General features: G+C 44.8%; 1 protein-coding gene across 1 annotated transcript in view; it reads left to right on the forward strand.

Annotated features, from left to right (window-relative positions):
* LOC137504115 (NADP-dependent alcohol dehydrogenase-like) overlaps positions 1-22,615 on the forward strand; it is a 52,054-nt gene that overhangs the window by 25,268 nt on the left and 4,171 nt on the right. The window contains exons 6-8 of the mRNA XM_068232128.1: positions 9,367-9,627; positions 14,561-14,696; positions 21,625-21,760. Coding sequence (XP_068088229.1) covers positions 9,367-9,627; positions 14,561-14,696; positions 21,625-21,760 — 533 coding nt within the window. The remainder of the gene's footprint in view (positions 1-9,366; positions 9,628-14,560; positions 14,697-21,624; positions 21,761-22,615) is intronic.

A 22,615-nucleotide genomic window follows, 5' to 3' on the forward strand; every position in this document is an offset into this window, starting at 1 on the left:
TTTTCGCACTGCATGTATACAGAAATTTTACTTTATTTACAAAATGTCAGCACAGAAAGTTAAAAAAATCATTTTTTTGCCAAAATTCATGTCTTTTTTGATGAATATAATAAAAAGTAAAAATCGCAGGAGCAATCAAATAGCACCAAAAGAAAGCTTTATTAGTGACAAGAAAAGGAGCCAAAATTCATTTAGGTGGTAGGTTGTATGAGTGAGCAATAAACCGTGAAAGCTGCAGTGGTCTGAATGGAAAAAAAGTGTCCGGTCCTTAAGGGGTAGAAAGCCCTAGGTCCTCAAGTGGTTAAGAAAAAGCGTTTCACTTACCTGGGGCTTCTACCAGCCCCCCGTAGCCCTCCTGTGCCCGTGCCAGTCCTCAACAATCCTCCATTACCCCGCCGCCACTTAGTTTCGATTCAGCCAACTGATTAGTCATCGTTCCACTGTGCGGCCCTGGCCCTGTCCTTGTACACGTTCACTTTGGAGAGAGCGTCCTGCGTAGGCGCAGTAAGAGAAAACTTCATACTGCGCTTGCGCAGGACGCTCTCCCTGGCTTGAACACATACGAGGATGCGCGTGGCCAGGGCCCTGCAGGCACAGTGGACTGCCGACTGATCAGTTTACAGAATTGAAACTAAGCAGCAGCGTGTAACGGAGCATCATTGTGTACCGGCGTAAGCACAGGATGGCTGCGGGGGGCTGGTAGAAGTAAGTGATGTAACGCTTGGTGGTGTATTCTCCACAGTCAGCATGCAACGCATGAGCTGGCGTGGAGGAGGTACACACACTAGCACCAGGAAACAGGCTATCCCTAGTATAGTGGAGGGGAGGACTGACTCCAATAGGACATTGTGGCGCACAGAGCCGGTGCAGATCTGACAGCCACAAACAATGCTTTCGTTATAACGTCTCAGCGCAAAGTAGCGCTGAGCGCATAAACCAGAACTGAGGAGATCAGGACAGGTAGACAGAATGAACGCTTGCTAGCTAGCGGCTACTTAGCGACAGCAAGCGTCCAAAACCAGACAGACTGGAATGAGGCAGCCAATGCGATGCGGCGATGGCGTGCCTCACAAAGACAGGACAGGATAGTCAGAAAATAGCAGGATCGAGATAGATGAACGTAACACAGATAAATATACAATAAGTATGTTTTCCTAGCGTATTACAATTACAGCTATCAATGAAACTATTTGTAAGGTCTGACTAACATATGTATATATCGGCAATGAACCGATATATGACATAAGCAGGAACGCTGACTAGGACTGGAGTAATACAGGGAACAGGACTCAGAAGGATTCGCTATCTCTTCGCAGAGATGAACGCAATCCACAAACTGTAACAGGACAGGATTCAGAAGGATTCGTTATCTCTTCGCAGAGATGAACGCAATCCACAAACAGAACCAGAAGCAGGGTAACTACCTCAGCACGGGTGGTCACGGTACGCGCAACCTACCAAAACGTGCTGGAAAGCTGACTAACTGCACACAGGATATAAACAGTTCGTGTACGTATACATCAGCGACACTGATGTATTAACGTAACACAAATACAAGGAAAATAATAAACGTGCTGGTATGCATATATATTGGCAATGAACCAATATATGATGCAAAGACCAGCAAAGTATCTTTATAACAAGAAACACGATCGGGGGCTAAAGCGACAGCAAGACTGGCTTACACTGAAGCTATGAAAACCCAAGGAAACCCTGCAGGAAGCAGATCTTTATACTGAGGTCATCCAATGGGAGCAGACATGCAGATTCCCACACAGGTGAATGATAATCAGTCACAAGCTGACAGCAGGGAAAGACAGACAAATCTATGCAGCTTGCATGGAAATAGATCAGAACTGCCTGAGCTGCAGCACTACTACTTCCAGTAATAGCTGCTGCAGCAGCGATCATTACAGTACCCCCGCCTTTAAAAGCGGATTCCAGACGCTTTTCAAAACCGAAATTCCCAACAAAACAGTCTGACTGATAATTCATGATGACCGGGACAGCCCGGCAAGACCGAATTCCAGAATCAGTCCCCACAAGACTGGACCCATCAGAACCAGAACCTACAGAACCACGCCCATCAGTACCACAAGCCCCAGTGTGACACCCATCAGAACCATGATTTCCAGAAGAAAGCCCTCCGAAATTCCCTGAGCGATACCCACCGCCTTCCAGGAACCGTTCAGAAACGCCAAAGCCTTTGCAATGCCCACCGGTACTGTCTTTACCAACACAAAACCCACTGTTGAACCAGTCCAAGGCACCAGGACAGGTTTTCTCAGAGACCTCCCAGAACACCTTGAAGCTCCAAAGAGATCCCCATAGGTCAGAACGCCCCTTAGGCTCACATGGAGAACTATCAAGAACCCCTATGGAACCTAGGGCAATTCCCGAGTCAGGGCCACAAGGACAAACATCAATATCAGGGCTTTCAGGGACCAGAACCATCTCTGGGCATGCAGGCAGACTGGCAACATCAGAACGTGTTCCCACTAAGGAAGCATCAGAGCACGCTAACACCTTAGACACACTTGGGCATTCTGGCACACAAAGAACATCTGGGCACACCGGCACAAGAGAAACCTCTGGGCATGTCAAGGAACTGTGAGCCTCAGGGTCAGCCAAGACCGGACCAAAACCAGGACCGGCCAAAAAAAAATCATCATGACTAAACTTCGCAACCACTGGACTTTTACACGAGAATGCTGGATCAGACTTAGATGTCGCTGATTCCAGCAAAGTCAGTAACAAATCAGATTCAGGGGCACCAACAAAACAGGACAAATCTTCTGATGTATGCACTGAACCAGATAGGGACTCCACAACTACCTCTGGACTGGACAGAGACTCATTTAATACACTGGATTGGAGCTCATGAGGCGCTGCAGAACAAGTCAGTATTGCAGCAGCCCCCACTGGACTAGGCAAAACTGAGGAATTCCCTGGACAGGAAGGGGACTCTGGAACCTCTGCCACAGCGGCCAGAGAACTAGAATCTTTCAGGATACAGGGCTGGGTTTCAGGAACACTCATCAGACCGGACTGAAATTCTGAGATTTCTATTATTTTGACCAGAGAATCAGAATTATCCATGTTACAGGGCAAGACTTCTGAAACATTCAGAGGACAGGGCTGGAGTTCCTCGGCTGTTACAACACTGGAGAGGGACTCAACAACATTGGTTAAATCAGACTGTGTACAGGGCAAGGTATCTGACACACTTGCTGACGAGGACAATATTTCAATGGCTTCTGCTTTGCTGGGCAGAAATTCATCAAGTTTTATTAGAGCAGACTGTAATTCCAAAACAGCTGCTAGACAAGTGAATATTACTGCAACACCAACTGAGGTAAGCAGTGCTTCAGCCTCCTCTGCTAGAGGGTTTAAAGTATCCAAAATACTGGGTGAAGCATAAGACTCTGTGACCACAGCTTCACTGGACAGGATCACTGAACAGTCCATATTGCAGGGCAAAACCATGGAAGCACCTGCTGGACAGCATAATGATTCTGTGACCTGAGTTTCATTGGAGAGATCTACTGCACAATTCATGGTACAGGGCAAATTTATTGGAAAATTTTCTGAACAAGGTAATAATTCTGCGATTTCAGGTTCACATAGCAGATGCTCTGAGCTATTCACGAAACTAGAGCGAGGTGTAGAAACAGGAAGATCAAGACACAATGTTTGCGCATCTGCTGGATCAGACAGGAGTTGAACTTTATTAACACAGGTAATTTCTGCAGAAGTGTTTGCAGAGACAGGCAAGATTTTTCTGGTGTCTGTTTCACTAAACAAAGAGTCATGAGTACTGGCTAGGCTGGACTCGGAAGTCAGCAGGACCTCTGGATTCTCTGCTGAGAAATTTGCGCAGGGCAAGGTTAAGAATGTATCAGTGGCTTCTATTTTACTGGGAAGTAACACTGAGTTATCCATGGTACAGGGTGGAATTGCAGGAACTTCAATTTCACACAAAAAGAGCTCCGAATCACCTGCTGAATCAGCCAAAGGTGCTGAAGCAGGCGGGTCAGAACGCCAAATTTGCGAATTCGGAGTCACAAAAAAATCATCCAAAATCAGTTCCCACACATCAATCAATGGAGCCACAAAGTCATACTCACACACACCAGTTTTTATTAGGTTATAGGCAGACTTAATGCATGCATTCAATACCAATTCACTTTTTGCACTGTAAAATTGACAAAATGAACTTGAATCATTCTTCCATTCATTGACCAGAGCTTCCATCTCTCCTTTCTCAAATGGAGGATTCCAAGCATACTTAACAGGCAGATCATGGTTTGCAGATATGATTGTAGCAGGGACATATATTGGGTTAATTAGCAGGTGATTGGCAGATTCCTTATTCCTAAGAATCTCCAATACCTGTAGCAAGTGCTGAACTGTAGTGTATGCAAACTTTCCTTGCTTTACAAATAAGTTGATTTGTTCAATACTCTGTAATATCTCCTCATAATCATACTCAGATAATTTTTTTAAACAAAAATCTTTATTTTCCCTAGCCAGGGAGGAAAGTTCATTAGTAGTTTCATAAGTCCATTTAACTCCCCTGAAAGACAATTGCATTTCATTATCTGTTAATGGCAGAATCTCATTATAGGTCTCAGTCGCTAAGGATAACGACTCTGCAGATCGGACACGTTTCTTAGAACGTTTGCGTTTGGCCTTAGACCCTGCTGTTTTCCCTGCTGTTCTTGGTGATTTATTCAAGGCTGCAGGAAAATTATCAGTAACACCTTCTGCTTGCTGAACATTTTTGCAAGCAATTGACGGAGTAGCTGATTGACCTGCTGCCAGGAGTTCATTAAGAGGAAAAGGCAATGGATCTATGCGCAACCAGTTATGGATCACAAACGCTAGAAATTCCAGCGGTCTTTCTTTCAAATCGGAATGATTGAGAACATCAAATGCCCACTGGAATAATTCCCCTTTAAACAAAATATAACTTAGTTGGAGTGCCCAGGTTGAAACAGGAGTCGCTTGGAGATCAGGATTGGCCAGGAACCTGGCACATTCAGAGAAAAACTCATTTTCTGTTTCAGAGCTAAGTTCTTCAAATTTCTTAAAGGAACAGGAACCATAATTAACAGTGTCATACTTTCTGGGAATCCCCCCCACAATGGGGATTGGTAATGGGGTTTTCATAATGTAACGCTTGGTGGTGTATTCTCCACAGTCAGCATGCAACGCATGAGCTGGCGTGGAGGAGGTACACACACTAGCACCAGGAAACAGGCTATCCCTAGTATAGTGGAGGGGAGGACTGACTCCAATAGGAGATTGTGGCGCACAGAGCCGGTGCAGATCTGACAGCCACAAACAATGCTTTCGTTATAACGTCTCAGCGCAAAGTAGCGCTGAGCGCATAAACCAGAACTGAGGAGATCAGGACAGGTAGACAGAATGAACGCTTGCTAGCTAGCGGCTACTTAGCGACAGCAAGCGTCCAAAACCAGACAGACTGGAATGAGGCAGCCAATGCGATGCGGCGATGGCGTGCCTCACAAAGACAGGACAGGATAGTCAGAAAATAGCAGGATCGAGATAGATGAACGTAACACAGATAAATATACAATAAGTATGTTTTCCTAGCGTATTACAATTACAGCTATCAATGAAACTATTTGTAAGGTCTGACTAACATATATATATATCGGCAATGAACCGATATATGACATAAGCAGGAACGCTGACTAGGACTGGAGTAATACAGGGAACAGGACTCAGAAGGATTCGCTATCTCTTCGCAGAGATGAACGCAATCCACAAACGGTAACAGAACAGGATTCAGAAGGATTCGTTATCTCTTCGCAGAGATGAACGCAATCCACAAACGGTAACAGGACAGGATTCAGAAGGATTCGTTATCTCTTCGCAGAGATGAACGCAATCCACAAACAGAACCAGAAGCAGGGTAACTACCTCAGCACGGGTGGTCACGGTACGCGCAACCTACCAAAACGTGCTGGAAAGCTGACTAACTGCACACAGGATATAAACAGTTCGTGTACGTATACATCAGCGACACTGATGTATTAACGTAACACAAATACACGGAAAATAATAAACGTGCTGGTATGCATATATATTGGCAATGAACCAATATATGATGCAAAGACCAGCAAAGTATCTTTATAACAAGAAACACGATCGGGGGCTAAAGCGACAGCAAGACTGGCTTACACTGAAGCTATGAAAACCCAAGGAAACCCTGCAGGAAGCAGATCTTTATACTGAGGTCATCCAATGGGAGCAGACATGCAGATTCCCACACAGGTGAATGATAATCAGTCACAAGCTGACAGCAGGGAAAGACAGACAAATCTATGCAGCTTGCATGGAAATAGATCAGAACTGCCTGAGCTGCAGCACTACTACTTCCAGTAATAGCTGCTGCAGCAGCGATCATTACAAGTGAATTTTTTTTCTTTACAACGGTTTAGGTTCACTCTAAGTGGAGGGCTGATAAAGATGATCAATAAGAAAATTAATCTGTATGTAGCTTGGAATTCAGCCAAATTCATCTCACCACCGATCTCTATGAGCAAATACATGTTAGGCAGTAAAGCTATATCAAGGCGGCCAACATTTGTCTTTCTGAATGATCATTGATTGTTTACGGAAGGTTTAGGAATTAAGTTTTGACCCATCCTGTTTGAGTTCACTGCTTGTTCCCTAAAAATGCAGAGCAGTGGACCTAGTATGGTCCAGGCGAAATAACTCACACAATTGACAACAAGTTCAAATTACTCCTGTTTCAGCCTTAGCAACAACACTCTCTGTACTGTGTGTGGAGTAGATTTTCTGTGTGAGTGTCCAGAAATCCCCACCCTTGCTGCTTCAATTTGCTGTGCAGGGCAAGAGGCTTTGTTGCTCATTTTCAACACCTGGACTATACCATTGACTGGCAGCAAACTGACACTTCAGGCCACCAAATTCTGTTAGAAACACTGTGGAATGACTATTTGACTATTTATTATGCACATACATACAAACAAAATAAAAAAGCAGAAAAAATATTTGCCATTGAAGCTTTGAATATTTAGAGATAATGTAAGAGTAAAATGGAAAACAATGGGCTCAATTCTGAAAGCATCACCGCATTCGGTAATGCAAAAATACCACTGATTTTATCAAATATCTAATTCTGATAGACAGTTACCGCATGAAAAAGTAAAGTTACCGAGCAGTGAGCTAAATTACCGACTTGAGGTAAAATCCTCCTTAAAAGTCAGTAAACGTCAATTCTAAAAGATAAGAGTGTTTGGTAGAACAAGCAAAAGTAGTTGCTTTTTAAGACCAGCTCTTACCTGCCAGTAACTTCATCTTATCCATGCGATAAGCTGTGTGGGTAGTGGGAGGCAGGAGGGGGAGGGAGTTTCCTTCAGTAATTCCTGGCTGTTGAAGCTGCGCTGGGAGCCGTGGATATCTGCAGAGTGAAGACTGTTGTAAAGCAGTCTCCTGCTGGGTGCTGTGGTGTCTCACTACACCCATGCCCGCTGTGTGCTTCTGACTGACCTCCGTGCTCCTCCTCGCTGATCGGCCTCATAGGAGTCAGTGAGCACGGAGGGGGTGGTGGAGGCCAGCTACTGCACAGAGCTGCTGCTGCGGGGATGTGACAGCGCAGCCCCTGCACTCATCCCCGATGCCATCTGCCCATCAGCCAGGAGGATTAGTGAGCCGAGGAAGGTATCCCCCTCACCCCCTCCCTCCCTCACTGCACACGACTGTGCAGAAAAATACCGCTTTCAGAATAGTTACAAAAAATCTGAAATACCGAATGCGGTATTTCTCCTCATGTTTGGTTTTTTACAGAGTGGCCTTTCAGAATTGAGCCCAATGAGTTTTATTCCTTAAAAGTGGAAGCTCTTTTTAACAGTTAAGCTCCTTACACAGGCTAGATCAGGCATGGGCAAACTCGGCCCTCCAGCTGTTCTGGAACTACAAGTCCCACAATGCATTGCAGGAGTCTGACAGCCACAGTCATTACTCATGAAGGCAAATGCATTGTGGGACTTGTAGTTCCATAACAGCTGGAGGGCCGAGTTTGCCCATGCCTGGGCTAGATGAAACCCGGCCAAAGCGACCGATTTCCAGCAGCCACCGCCTCCTCTCAGCTGCCTGGCCATTGTTCTGCCCACTTTCTCCACCCACCACTTGACGTCACTCCCAGGAAGCTCCACCTTCCCCTGGTCCCAATGTTCGTTGGGCAGCATTGACTGAGCATGTGTACAGGCCTTTACACTAGATGTTAAATAGTGTGCACTTTGCTCCAGCTTATTTTCACAAATTCAGTGCAAATTATCTTATTTTTATTTAGTGCATATAAAATATGCAATGCAATTACACAATATTTCCTCAACAAATAAGTATAGGTTAATTTAACAATAGTTTATTCCCACCTAGTTTTTCATTGAGAAGATTATAACCAGGGATTAGCCGGCAGTATGAAATTCAGTGTCGCCTGTAGAAAAACGGAACCTTCGTGTTATGGGGAGACAGAGTGTGTTTACCTATGTCACCAGCTCTCGACAATGCACCATACGCTGCTCTCCATCTTCCCAACACTTCCACCTTCACATCCTGAAGACATGTCAGCATGATGCAGACCAGCATGCAGCACATCAGCGAGAGGCAGCAACATAGATAAATTAACACTCTCTGCCATACTCACTGGCTCATTTTGCACAGCTGATACAAAAACAATAAGGAAAAAAAAAGTTTTTATAATTTTATGCTTCCAAATACTTATTTCACCACCTTACAGAGTACCCAAGGCCGTGCAGCAGGGGGGCAGATGGGACACAGAGGCATGTTTCCTGCTGCAGGACATGCCTTTGTGTCTCCCCCCCACGCCACTCTCTGCTACCCCAAGCGCTGCACTATTACCCCCCGAAATTAGCGATAAGCAATTGTCACTAGCTCAAGGGTAAGGGAAGAGAAGTATTCCCTGCTCAAACGCCCACTGGGGTTGTTCCTGCAGGTCTTCCCTAGCTGCCATTGGGCAGCTCTGTCTCTCCCTGGCCACTCCCCCTGCCACTCCTCCACCTCCCTGCATGCTGCTCTGTAAAGACACACACAACGCTCTTCTTACAGCATCAATACACCAGGCTTCACGAAACCAAGACATTTCAGGCTACTGGAGTGGCGGAGAGTGGCGGGGATTGTGGCTACCTGATCCCAGGCCCCCGGCTCAGGTAGCATTGTTTATTTTAATGTAGACCCCACCTCGGGTTCCCTTTAATCATGCCCTAGGAGTCTATTTTTAAAGATATCAATGCAGACACATAATGGGGATAATGATATTTGAATAACCACTTGTCTTCCTGTTTCCCATAGGTGACACCAGGCTCTACTTGTGCTGTGTTTGGCTTGGGAGGTGTTGGTTTCTCGACAATAATTGGATGCAAAAATGCAGGAGCCTCTCGCATTATCGGGGTTGGGACTCATAAAGACAAATTTCCAAAAGCCATTGAGCTGGGAGCCACAGAGTGTCTATGTATAAAAGATTATGACAAGCCAATTCATGAGGTCATTTGTGAGAAGACTAATGGAGGAGTGGATTTTTCGTTTGAATGCACTGGACGAATTGATACCATGGTATGTAGAAATGAATAAATAAGCAAAGCTAAACGTTTATCCTTAATATTTACAGTATGTGAATATTTCCCTTGCTCAGTGATCCTGAATTACCCAGACCAGATATGGTGTATGTATTGCCTCTGTATTGAATAAGTATTTAAAGGAGTACTATCGATTGAAACGACTTTTTTTTTTAATACTCTATATTAGTGTACACATTACCACTAGTGCTAGGGGCACTTTATTTATTCACCCAGGTCTCTCTCTCTCACTATCCCTGCTTAAAAATTCATTTCTCACACAGCTCATAGTAGTTTGGGTCACCCTGAGCTGCTTGGTTACTCTGTCACACAGCTCACAAATATATTTCACTGTGTCACTCACAGCATGCAGCAGACATGAGGAGAAATAGGCTGATCTGAGGTGGTAACAGGTAACTAAATGAGCTGGAATATTGCTGGAATATAACTAGCTATTGTGTTTACACTCAGACTGCTTGCCTGGCTGTCTGCTGAGGTGATACACTCCAGGCTGCATCCACTTTACAAGCTGCTGAGAGGGGCAGATCACTGTTTACAATTAGCATTATTAGTATCTTTATCAGTCAAAAGAAGCAAAGATAATAAACACACATTGCTAGAATCTTTAACCCCTTACCACCATATCAACAAGATTCTTTCAGCAAGGTGATAATTAAACTATAAACTGAGGAGTTGATAGAAACTCCCCTGTGCAGACATGGTCTAGCCCTCTGGGAGCTCAGTATTAGATACATTTTGTATCCAACACTGACGCCAAAACTGACGGAGGATTTTACAGCTGAGAGGAACAGCTGTGTGAGGAATAAAATTGCTCCTAGTACTTGCCCTAATGTGTGCTACAACATACAGCATTTAAAAATAAATGCATACATCGATAGTATTCCTTTAAAGGGAACCAGAGACGGCCAGAGAGGGAAAATGAAAAAAGATTTTATACATACCTGGGGCTTCTTCCAGCCCCATAAGCCTGGATCGCTCCCACGCCGCCATCCTCCGCTTCCTCTATCGGCGGTACCGGGTCCCGTCACTTCCAGTGGACGCGGCCAAGTGTCCACATGCACAGGGGCTCCCTCCATACCCTTACGCATGCGGCTGCGCAGTATGGAGCCGCACCCGTACGGGTATGGAGGGAGCCCCTGTAATGCGGACAATTGGCTGCGTGCTGCCGCCGACTGCCCGACTGGCCAAAACTACGGGACCCGGTAACGGCAGATACAGGCAGCGGAGGACGGCGGCGTGGGAGCGATCCGTGCGTAAGGGGCTGGAGGAAGCCCCAGGTATGCATAAAAGCTTTCCTTTACGTCATCTCTGGTTCTCTTTAATTGCAAAACTGTGCCTATATGGGAGTAGGTAGATTGTAAAGAATAAGTTGTAAACATTCCAAATAGATACAAAGGGAATAAACCTAAAACACACATCTAATTATGAGTGCCAGTTTAAAATGTAACCTTTATTAGTTATGCTCTAAAGTATTGATCCCCTAGTGCTGTACAATTAATTACAGTTAATCTATTGTAAAGATGGTTTTAAAGAAACACTAGATCTAAGATAATAAGCATGAAAAACTAAATTATTTTAAAGCTCCAGTCAAGGTACTAATGTTTTCCCTTTATCTGTATGGGCAATCAGTTACAGAGCTTGTTTTTATATGTAGAGAAGCCCTTGGTCACTTTCTGCACCTTAGACTGTCATTGTTATAAGGTGCAATCTGGTTCAGTGTGTGCCTGGTTTCTTCTCAACAGCAGGATGATGCATTTCAGGCAGCAGCAACTCCACCAACACAGCCTTCAAGCAAACCTGAAGCGAACAAAAAGTCATGATATAATGAATTGTATGTATAGTACGGATAAGGAATAGAACTTTAGTAGAAAAAAAAGGGTCTAATATTTTTATTTTCAGCTATATAGCTTTTTTTAATAACAGTGCATCACTCTGTCTTATTTGCAGTTTACAAACCACACTGTGTATTTTAAACTATAAAACAGAGCAGAGCTAATGACCTTTTGAACTTTCCTGCTGTAAAACCTTATCTCATCCTGTCTCTTACTGTTTCATGGTTGTTTAAGTGCTAGAGAAAACAGGACTGTCTTTGACCCAAGATTGGTCGAAGAGCTCAGAGCTAAAAGCTGAACATAGATAACAACTGAAGTTTCTTAACACTTCCTGTACTGGAAAACAATATGATACTCAGCGGCGTAGTTAAGAAGCTGTGGGCCCCAATGCAAGTTTTACATCGCCCCCCCCCCCCCCCCCAACACTCTTTACATAACAATTGATATGGCACACCAAAACCAATCAAGGAAAACCACAGTGTCAGAACACAATTAGGGTATAAGAGGCGCCCTGGTGTAGTATAAAAGCATCTAAAAACAGTTTAAAACGAAAAATAAATTTAAGGTAGCTTACCTCAATGACGAAAAAATCTTTGTAATAACAAAGGTTTTTATTAGTAGCACAGGCAACACGTTTCGCGGGTTAGAGCCCGCTTCCTTTGCCGAATCTTCCAGTTAGGGCCCTGATGCGGTCGCAACCTCTGCAACCCCTATTGCTACGCCACTGATGAGAATTATATTTGCTACCAATGTTCTATTTCTTAGCTGTACTACACATACAATTCATGATATCATAAGTTTATTTTCACTTTAGGTTTGCTAGTTTAAACTGACCTGCATCTGGTTAAGTAATCAAATCTCAAACAGAATTTGTACTGTAGCAGCTTGATTTCACATAAAAATGTAACCATTGACCATCACAATGGCTTAGGTGGCATATTAAGCTCTCAGCCTAGAGATGGGCTTTAGAAAGTTCAATAGAGATGTCACAAACGGTTCCCGAACCGTTCGCCGGCAAACATTTCAGCATCTCTGGGCCCTGTACTACTTCCGGGTCGCTATGATCCGGAGTAGTACGCCTGCGCTGGCCCGGCAGTGCGCGTCCTAGATCTCCTGTTGCCGGGCACTTTCTGTGCATGTGCATGTGACGTCACGCTCATGCGCAGAGAGTGCCCGGCAACAGGAGCGTGATATAGGACGCGCACCACCGGGCCAGCACAGACGTACTACTCTGGGTCATAGCGACTTGGAAGTAGTACAGGGCCCAGAGAGATTCGCCCGGCGAATGGTTCGGGACAGCTCTAAAGTTCAATAGAAATGATGCATCTGAACATTCATACATTTGTGGAAACACAATATTTCAAAGAGAACCCGAGCCAAAGCTCAGGTTCAGAAACGTATACTTACCCAAGGAGAGGGAAGCCTCCAGATCATAATGAGGCTTCCCTCACCTCTGGTCTCCCATTGCCACTAACAGACTCTTCAGCTGATTGGGACTGCACTCCTCTTCTGGTACAAGCACAGTCATGCTCCAGGACGGACGCGCCTGCGCAGTAGCACAGAGCCACTCATGCACAGCTCCAACTTACTGCGCACTTGGCTCCACCTTACTGCGCAGGTGCGGCCATATTTACACAGGTGCACCAGAGCTGTACTCATGCTTGAAGAGGAGCACTGCCGCAATCTGCTTATTTACAAGCCCTTGTTGGTAATCTTTGGAGGGTCTGCACTTGGTGACAGGGAACCAGAGGACAGTGAGGGAAGCCTCATGGGGATCCAGAGGCTTCATTTTAGGTAAGTATGTGATTTTTAACTGGATGGCTATTTTCCTGATAGCTTCTTCTCTTCCTCCACCCGCAGCTCTGAACTTCCAACATGTCTTCTGGGTCCAGATCATATCTGATCGCATCATATGACATGTCATCGGAATCCAGGAGAATGTGTCAGCATTATAGCACCACCCGGTGGTGGAAGAGGGGTGATGAACGTGATAGAAGAGACTCTTCCATCACCCCTCTTCCACCACCGGGTGGCGCTGTAATGCTGACACGTTCTCCTTGATCCTGATCACATGTCATATAATGTGATTGGAACCCAGAAGACATGTCAGGGTTATATTGCCGCCATGGTGGAGGAGAGAAGAAGCCTGTCCAGCTATTTGGACAGGTAACTATAAAAGCTCCCAGCTGCCCACTCTGCATACCCTGACGAGCCTGCCAGTTTAGGGAAGGCACTCTTCCCCAGCAGCAGGAAAAATATGGCCCTGCAGCCAAATAAGGTTTTACTTTATGTGGCTGCTAAAAGTCTAAATACTATGAACAAATTGTGTAGGTAAGCTCTTATACTAAATAGAAGTAGTAAAATTGGCCAATCATTGGCCAATCAAGATTGTATCAAGGTGCGTTTGCAGTTCCTGGGGGGGCTCAGCGCATCTCTGAGCTGAGGCCATTCAGAGGCGGCCTGGTGATGCGCTGATCCCACTTTTTCTGCGCAATTCTTAATTTTACTGGTAGCGCGCCCAGGCTATGCATATGCATAGGTAGGTTTTAGTTAGTGTTAGGTCCCCTCCCATGGAGGAAAGACTTCTTCGACAGTGGGAGGGACGAGTACCTAACAAATTGCATTGCAAGCTGTTAGTGGAAACTAACATCCTCCAAGTGGTAGACAGGTTGTATGTGTGCTCATTGTGTATTTGTATCCCATGAGTGGGGTCTGCACTTTTTTGCAGGTAAGCATTCATCTGTTTTTAAGTAGCGCTGTTCATTTCTTTGCTAATCAAGATTGTATGTGTGTGTATGTGCCCTCAGGAGGAAGAATGATGCATCAGCATAGCTGTCTGTTCCAGTTATGGCCATTAGTGAACTTTATTACATTTCTGTAAGGTTACGTCAAAGAGTTGTTTTGCAAAATGCATTTACAGCATTGACCGTTGCTAAACCAAACAAGCATTTCCCCCAAAATAAACAAAATACTCATTCTATTCTATTCTAGGGGGTCCACATCTTCCTCAAATAACTCTAGTAGCTAAGCATATTGCTATGTGCATTGTTAAAAATAAGTTTTTACTTCATTTTACAGTTATCTGCATTACAATGCACTTATTGTGCCAATGGAGTGACTGTGGTTATGGGTGTGACATCTCCAAATGATTCCATTGCTTTCAATCCATTCTTATTGCTGACAGGACGGACATTAAAAGGATCTGCCTATGGAGGTAATAAAAATATATAGGGTTTTAAATGTTTAGATATATCTACGTATGAATAAATGTGTGCATATATATTATTTTATTGAATGTCTGTAGGGAAATTAGATAAATTGTGTTGTTAATTTTTGCCTATTTTGGCACACAACTTTTAAAAAGATCTCATAGTGACATGCCACAATCAACACGTTCAAGCTGCCAGTGCTGTTTTAATATATTTCACTCCACTCCTGTAAAATACTGCATAGAGCCCTGTGTGTAAAATGTAACTGGGCAAGAGTGGAGGGCAAATACAAGTAACGCCAGAAAGAATAAAGCGGCTGGGACAAAGCCGATGCGGATGCTCCACTGCAGATGTAGCTGGAGGTTAAAGGAAAGTCCACTGCTGTAAAAATCAATACTGTATAGGAACCTGGAATGTAATGCTAGGTACACACGATACCATTTTCTGACAGATTTACTGTCAGATTGACTATTTACAACAGGTCCGATCTGATTTCCAATCGATTATCCGATCAATTTTCTCTAGAAGTGAACGGAAAATCAATCGGAAATCAGATCAAACCTGTTGGAAATAGTCGATCTGACAGTAAATCTGTCAGAAAATCATGTGTACCTAGCATAAGATCTATGTATCAAGGTAAGTTGGGGGTGTTGAAGTAGGAAATAAAAAGACGACTGGAATAACAGACAATTTGGGGCTTGGAGTACAAAAAGAAACAGGGCAAAGATTAATAGAATTTTGTCAAGATAAATCACTGGTCATAACAAACACACTTTTCCAACAACCCAAACTGCGACTCTACACATGGAGGAGTTCTATACAGTCAGCTAAAACAAGACCAGAAGCTAACTGTGGCTCAGATCATCAACTTCTTATTGCAAAATTCAAACTTGAACTGAAGAAAGTAATCAAAGATACTAGACCATACAGGTATGAGCTAAATAATATCTCTTAAAGAGACTCTGTAACAAAATGTTCAGCCTTATTTCTTCTATCCTATAAGTTCCTATACCTGTTGTAATGTGGTCTGGATTACTGCAGCCTTTTCTAGTTGCACTGTCTCTGTAATATATCTACCATATATTCCGGCGTATAAGACGACTGGGCGTATAAGATGACCTCCCCAACTTTTCTAGTAAAAATATAGCGTTTGGGATATACTCGCCGTCTAAGACTACCCCTCTTCCAACGCGCACTAAATAAAAATGTAAAAAACATCATATACTAGTGCTATGTATGAACAGATGCTGGTGCTGTACTGTATGTGGTACCCAGTATATAACCATACATAGGCGATTGACAGGTTGGATTGGTCAGCTCTCCTGTCTCCCTGTTTATCAGAGCGGTATGGAAGAATAGATTGCAATGTGCCCATAAATGTGCCCATAAAACAAGCCTCTTTCACCCGCCCTTGTATCCTATTTACCTCCTTCTCTGCCTCTCAGATCTTGCACATGCTCGCCTGCACCGCTTCACTACCATCCCCAGCAGGAGGATCTGAGTGGCGGTAACAGGATAGGGTGCATCATCAATGACAGCCGACCCCTGACTTTTCAGAAGATTTTCAAGGGTTAAAAAGTAGTCCTATACGCCAGGGAGGAATGACCCCTGACTTTTCAGAAGATTTTCAAGGGTTAAAAAGTAGTCTTATACACCAGGGAGGAATGCACAACCCAGGGAGGAATGCACTGCCTCTGCCGTGATAGGGAGAAGTTATGCACGACCCCTCCACGCTCCCCTGCAGACTGTGTGTGTGCTGTGTGAATGAGTCCCAGGCAAGGTCTCTGCAGCTCATGGAGCTGTGACCTTGTGAACAGCTGTGAGTGTAGAAAGATCAGTTCAAAGCCCAGACAAGCAGCTAAGGCAACAAGTGGCAGTAACATTCCAGCAGAGAAGCCACTGCAAACGGGCACCTGCTCTGATGATGTATTTTCTGTTTGCCGGTCATCTTCATTGTTTACAAAAATGTCACAGAGGGGGCTAGGAGAAGACAAAAAACAGGCTGGTACGTTTTTTTATGTAAGATTTTTACAGTACATATTCTCTTTAAGAATATTCAGTGGAGATGAAAAATACATTTATGGGATTAGATCTGGTAAACAGAGCACCTGAGGAGCTATGGACAGAAGCTCAGAATACTGTGCAAGAGACAGCAACAAAAAATTTTTTTCCAAAGAAACAGAAGAGCAAGAAAGCAAAATGGCTGTCTACTGAGGATTTACAAATAGCTAAGGGAAGAAGGGAAGCAAAAGGCAAAAGAGGAAGGCAACAATATCGGCAAGCAAGGAGATATAAGAAGGCATTCCTAAACCAGCAATGCCAGGAAATAGAAAAAAAACAACACAGTGGGTAAAACAAAAGACCTCTTCAAGAAAATTGGAGATATCAAGAGAACATTTTACACTAAAAGACAAAAATATGAGGGACAAAACAGAAGTGGAAGAGATTAAGAAAGGTGGCAAGACTATACAGAAGAACAGTACAAATAAGATCTTAACCACACTGATTACCCAGACACAGTATGATTTTTGATATAGTCAGACATTCTCGAGCAAGTTCAGTGGGCCAACAAAAAGGCTAGCGGAGGTGATGGAATACCAGTTGAACTATTTGAAATAGTAAAAGATGATGCTGTTAAAGTGCTGCACTGCAATATGCCAGCAAATTTGTAAAACCCAACAATTGCCACAGGACTAGAAAAGGTCAGTTTATACCCCAATTCCAAAGAAGGGCAATGCCAAGGAATGTTTCAACTACCGAACAATTGGCCACATTTCACAAGCTAGCAAGGTTATGCTCAAGATTTTTCCGTCTAGACTTTAGCAATATGTGAAGCGAGAACTACTGGAAAAGGAAGCTGGTTTTCAAAGAGGCAGGGGAACCATTGATCAGATTGACAACCTTCGATGGATTATTCAGAAAGGGAGTTTCAGAAAAACATCTACTTCTGCTTCATTGACTAAACCAAAGCCTTTGATTGTGTGGATCACAATAAATTATAGCAAGTTCTTAAAGAGATGGGAGTACCGGATCACCTAATATGTCTCCTGAGGTACTTGTATGCAGGTCAAGGACCCACTGTGAGAATTGAACATGGAATAACTTCAATCTTGGAAAAGGAGTATAACAAGGCTGTATATTGTCACCGTATTTTTTAATGTGTATGCAGATTATGTCATGTCTAATGTTGGATTTAATGAGGCTAAAGCTGGATTTAAGATTGCTGGAAGAAATAATAACTTCAGATATGTAGATGATGCGACTCTTATGGCAGAAAGAGAAGAAGAATTAAGAAACCTTTTGATGAGGGTGAAAAATGAGAGTGCAAAAGTTGGGCTAATCAGTGCAGTTTCTAGGCTAAAATGCACACAGGGTGAGGGTGTAAAAATTGCACCCTCCCCCCCCCCCCCGAGCAAGGTATGGGTGCCCGCAGTATAGGTTAGCCAGGTCTAGTTGCACTTAGTATAGGTCCCCCCAGTATAGGTAGCCAGGCATAGGTGAGCCAGTATAGTTGCCCCCGCTATAGGTTAGCCAGGTAGGTGCCTCCAGTATAGGTAGCCAGTATAGTTGCCCCCAGTATAGGTTAGATAGGCAGGCGCCCCCGGTATAAGTTAGATAGGTAGGTGCCCCAGTACAGGTTAGCTAGGTGGGTGCCTCTAATATAGGTAGCCAGAATAGTTGCCCCCAGCATAGGTTAGATAGGTAGGTGCCCCCAGTATAGGTTATTTAGGTAGGTGCCTGCAATATATGTAGCCAGTATAGTGGCCACCTGTATAGGCTAGCTAGGTAGGTGCCCCTAATACAGGTTAGATAAGTGCCCCCAGTATAGGTTAGATTAGGTAGCTGCCCCCCAGTGTAGGTTAGATAGGTAGCTGCCCCTCAGTGTAGGTTAGATAGGTAGCTGTCCCCCAGTGTAGATTAGATTAGGTAGCTGCCCCCCCAGTGTAGGTTATATTAGGTAGGTGCCCCCCAGTATAGGTTAGATAGGTAGCTGCCCCCCAGCACAGGTTAGATTAGGTAGCTGCCCCCTAGTATAGGTTAGATAGGTAGCTGCCCCCCAGTGTAGGTTAGATAGGTAGCTGCCCCCCAGTGTAGGTTAGATTAGGTAGCTGCCCCCCCAATGTAGGTTAGATTAGGTAGCTGCCCCCCAGTGTAGGTTAGATTAGGTAGCTGCCCCCCAGTGTAGGTTAGATTAGGTAGGTGCCCCCCAGTGTAGGTTAGATTAGGTAGGTGCCCCCCAGTGTAGGTTAGATTAGGTAGGTGCCCCACAGTGTATGTTAGATTAGGTAGGTGCCCCTCAGTATAGGTTAGATTAGGTAGGTGCCCCCCAGTATAGGTTAGATTAGGTAGGTGCCCCCCAGTATAGGTTAGATTAGGTAGGTGCCCCCCCAGTGTAGGTTAGATTAGGTAGCTGCCCCCCAGTGTAGGTTAGATTAGGTAGCTGCTCCCCAGTGTAGGTTAGATTAGGTAGGTGCCCCCCAGTGTAGGTTAGATAGGTAGCTGCCCCCCAGTGTAGGTTAGATTAGGTAGCTGCCCCCAGTGTTGGTTAGATTAGGTAGCTGCCCCCCAGTGTATGTTAGATTAGGTAGGTGCCCCCCAGTGTAGGTTAGATTAGGTAGGTGCCCCCCAGTATAGGTTAGATTAGGTAGGTGCCCCACAGTGTAGGTTAGATTAGGTAGGTGCCCCCCAGTGTAGGTTAGATAGGTAGCTGCCCCCCAGTGTATGTTAGATCAGGTAGGTGCCCCCCAGTATAGGTTAGATAGGTAGCTGCCCCCCCAGTGTAGGTTAGATTAGGTAGCTGCCCCCCACCATAGGTTAGATTAGGTAGGTGCCCCCCAGTGTAGGTTAGATTAGGTAGGTGCCCCCCAGTGTAGGTTAGATTAGGTAGGTGCCCCACAGTGTACGTTAGATTAGGTAGGTGCCCCTCAGTATAGGTTAGATTAGGTAGGTGCCCCCCAGTATAGGTTAGATTAGGTAGGTGCCCCCCAGTATAGGTTAGATTAGGTAGGTGCCCCCCAGTGTAGGTTAGATAGGTAGGTGCCCCCCAGTGTAGGTTAGATTAGGTAGCTGCTCCCCAGTGTAGGTTAGATTAGGTAGGTGCCCCCCAGTGTAGGTTAGATAGGTAGCTGCCCCCAGTGTAGGTTAGATTAGGTAGCTGCCCCCAGTGTTGGTTAGATTAGGTAGCTGCCCCCCAGTGTATGTTAGATTAGGTAGGTGCCCCCCAGTGTAGGTTAGATTAGGTAGGTGCCCCCCAGTATAGGTTAGATTAGGTAGGTGCCCCCCAGTGTAGGTTAGATTAGGTAGGTGCCCCCCAGTGTAGGTTAGATAGGTAGCTGCCCCCCAGTGTATGTTAGATCAGGTAGGTGCCCCCCAGTATAGGTTAGATAGGTAGCTGCCCCCCAGCGTAAATTAGATTAGGTAGCTGCCCCCCACCATAGGTTAGATTAGGTAGGTGCCCCCAGGATAGGTTAGATAGGTAGCTGCCCCTCAGTATAGGTTAGATAGGTAGGTGTCCCCCAGGATAGGTTAGATTAGGTAGCTGGCCCCCAGTATAGGTTAGATTAGGTAGCTGCCCCTAGGATAGGTTAGATTAGGTAGCTGCCCCTAGGATAGGTTAGATAGCTAGCTGTCCCCTATAATGGAGGGGGGAGCCGGAGCCGCGGGGAGGGCAGCCCGACCTCTCCCTCCCTCTCCTCTCCCGGGCCGCCCTCCGTGCTCCCCCCTCAGATGCATAGTGAGCAGCCAGGAAGCACTGTATACAACTCACCTCCCTGGCTTCAAGCGATGCTCTCTCGCCGCTGGTCTGTCTCCTCTCTCTGCATAGATGCGGATACACACGCTGCCACGCTGCTTCCTGTTTAGCAGCGTGTGTATCCGCATCTATGCATACCATCGAGCCACCTGAATCTCTAATAAAAATTCCCCATAAAAAGTTCTCCAATAACATCCGTGTAGATAAGTGCATTGGGTCAATCCGCCTATATATTTATAGCAGTCCCCTCCGTGTGACAGCCGGAGCGCACGGAGCTGTAAGGAGCTTGCAAACGGACGCCATACCGGGGGGGCAGCGATACGGAAAGAGAGAGGAGTCCTGCTTGCGAGGCTACCGGCCGGAGCCCGCATGTGAAAATTAGAAAAGCTGCAAGACGCGTAAGTGACTGGACGCATAAGTGATTGAAAGCGTCCTTTGCGGCAGGTGGATAGAGACTCTGAGATAACGGAGGGGACTGCTATAAATATATAGGCGGATTGACCCAATGCACTTATCTACACGGATTTTATTGGAGAACTTTTTATGGGGAATTTTTATTAGAGATTCAGGTGGCTCCATGGTATGCATGATAGTGCGTATGGCATGAATGAAGTTCTATTGTTCCACTTATTAAAAAAAATTTTTTAGAAAGTATATGCAGAAGGGGATATAGTGGAGAACTTTTGAAGTGACCTTGTATATGAAACCCTTTATGCTTATATGGTTTTAATTCCAAAGGCTAGATATATTTTTTATGTATAGATAAATAAACTATCAATTATAAATTGGATACGAGCGCTATTCTCTGTTTTTTGTCTATTTTTATGTTTGGTGGGGATTAAAGGGATACCCACACCTTGAGAATCAAGCAGCTGATTGATTGGGGTGAAAGGGAGACAGAGTAGCACCTTTTTACTTCTCCTTCTTTTTGCAACTCTTCTTTTTTATATAATTCTCATTAGCACCTCAGATAAGCGTGAACACAGTGGCTCAAACCTGCAGTATTTTTATATATGGGTAATTCATTCAGGGAAAATAAATGAAAAATGGCACATGACATAACAACAGTTATGATACAATCTTTGCTTATTCAGTTAATCTGTGTTTTTCAGGCATGTCCTTGTATAGAAATAGAGTATTGCAATGCGCAGGTTTTTTCATTTACAATGTGTTTCCTCTAGGCTGGAAAGGTGATGAAATCCCAAAGCTAGTTGATGATTATATGAATAAAAAATTTAATCTTGACTTCCTGGTGAGCAAAAAACTTCCACTGAGTAGCATCAATGAGGGATTTGATCTTCTTAATGCTGGAAAGGGGTATGTATATAATGAACAAAATGTTTTGTATTATTTCATTGCCATTTTGCTTATATTCTTTGACAAAATAATCCCACTGTCCAAAGCAATATGCTGAATACTTATTATTCCTAACATGTTAAATATTTACCCCACTAATGATGAAATGTTTTCCTGGTCCTCTGTAGGTCTCAAGTGCAGATAATTCTGTGTAAAAGTTCTTTGTTATAATGATCTCAAATAAATAATTTGAAGTGTCTGATCAGAGTGGTCCATCTGCAGAGAGAGGAAGAGAACGCTCTATCAGCAGGGAGAGACAGAGAGAAGCTGATCAGCAGGGTGAGGCAGAGAGAGGTCCATCAGCAGGGAGGGGCAAGGCAAGGCTCATCAGCAGGTAGAGGCAGAAAGAGGTCCATCAGCAGAGAGAGGCAGTGAGAGGCTGGTCAGTAGGGAGAGGCAGAGACAGGTCCATCAGCAGGGAGAGGCAGAGAGAGGCTGATCAGCAGTGAGAGGCAGTGAGAGGCTGATCAGCAGGAAGAGGCAGAGACAGGTCCATCAGCAGGGAGAGGCAGAGAGAGGTCCATCAGCAGGGAGAGACAGAAAGGCTGATCAGCAGGGAGAGGCAGAGAGAGGTCCATCAGCAGGGAGAGGCAGAGAGAGGTCCTTCAGCAGGAAAAGGCAGAGAAAGGCTGATCAGCAGTGAGATGCAGACAAAGGTCCATCAGCAGGGAGAGGCAGAGAGCGGTCCATCAGCTGTGAGAGGCAGAGAGAGGTCCATCAGCAGGGAGAGGCAGAGGCAGGTCCATCAGCAGGGAGAGGCAGAGACAGGTCCATCAGCAGGGAGAGGCAGAGAGAGGTCCATCATCAGGGAGAGGC

This window comes from Hyperolius riggenbachi, chromosome 1 (assembly GCF_040937935.1).
Source record: "Hyperolius riggenbachi isolate aHypRig1 chromosome 1, aHypRig1.pri, whole genome shotgun sequence".
NCBI lineage: Eukaryota > Metazoa > Chordata > Amphibia > Anura > Hyperoliidae > Hyperolius > Hyperolius riggenbachi.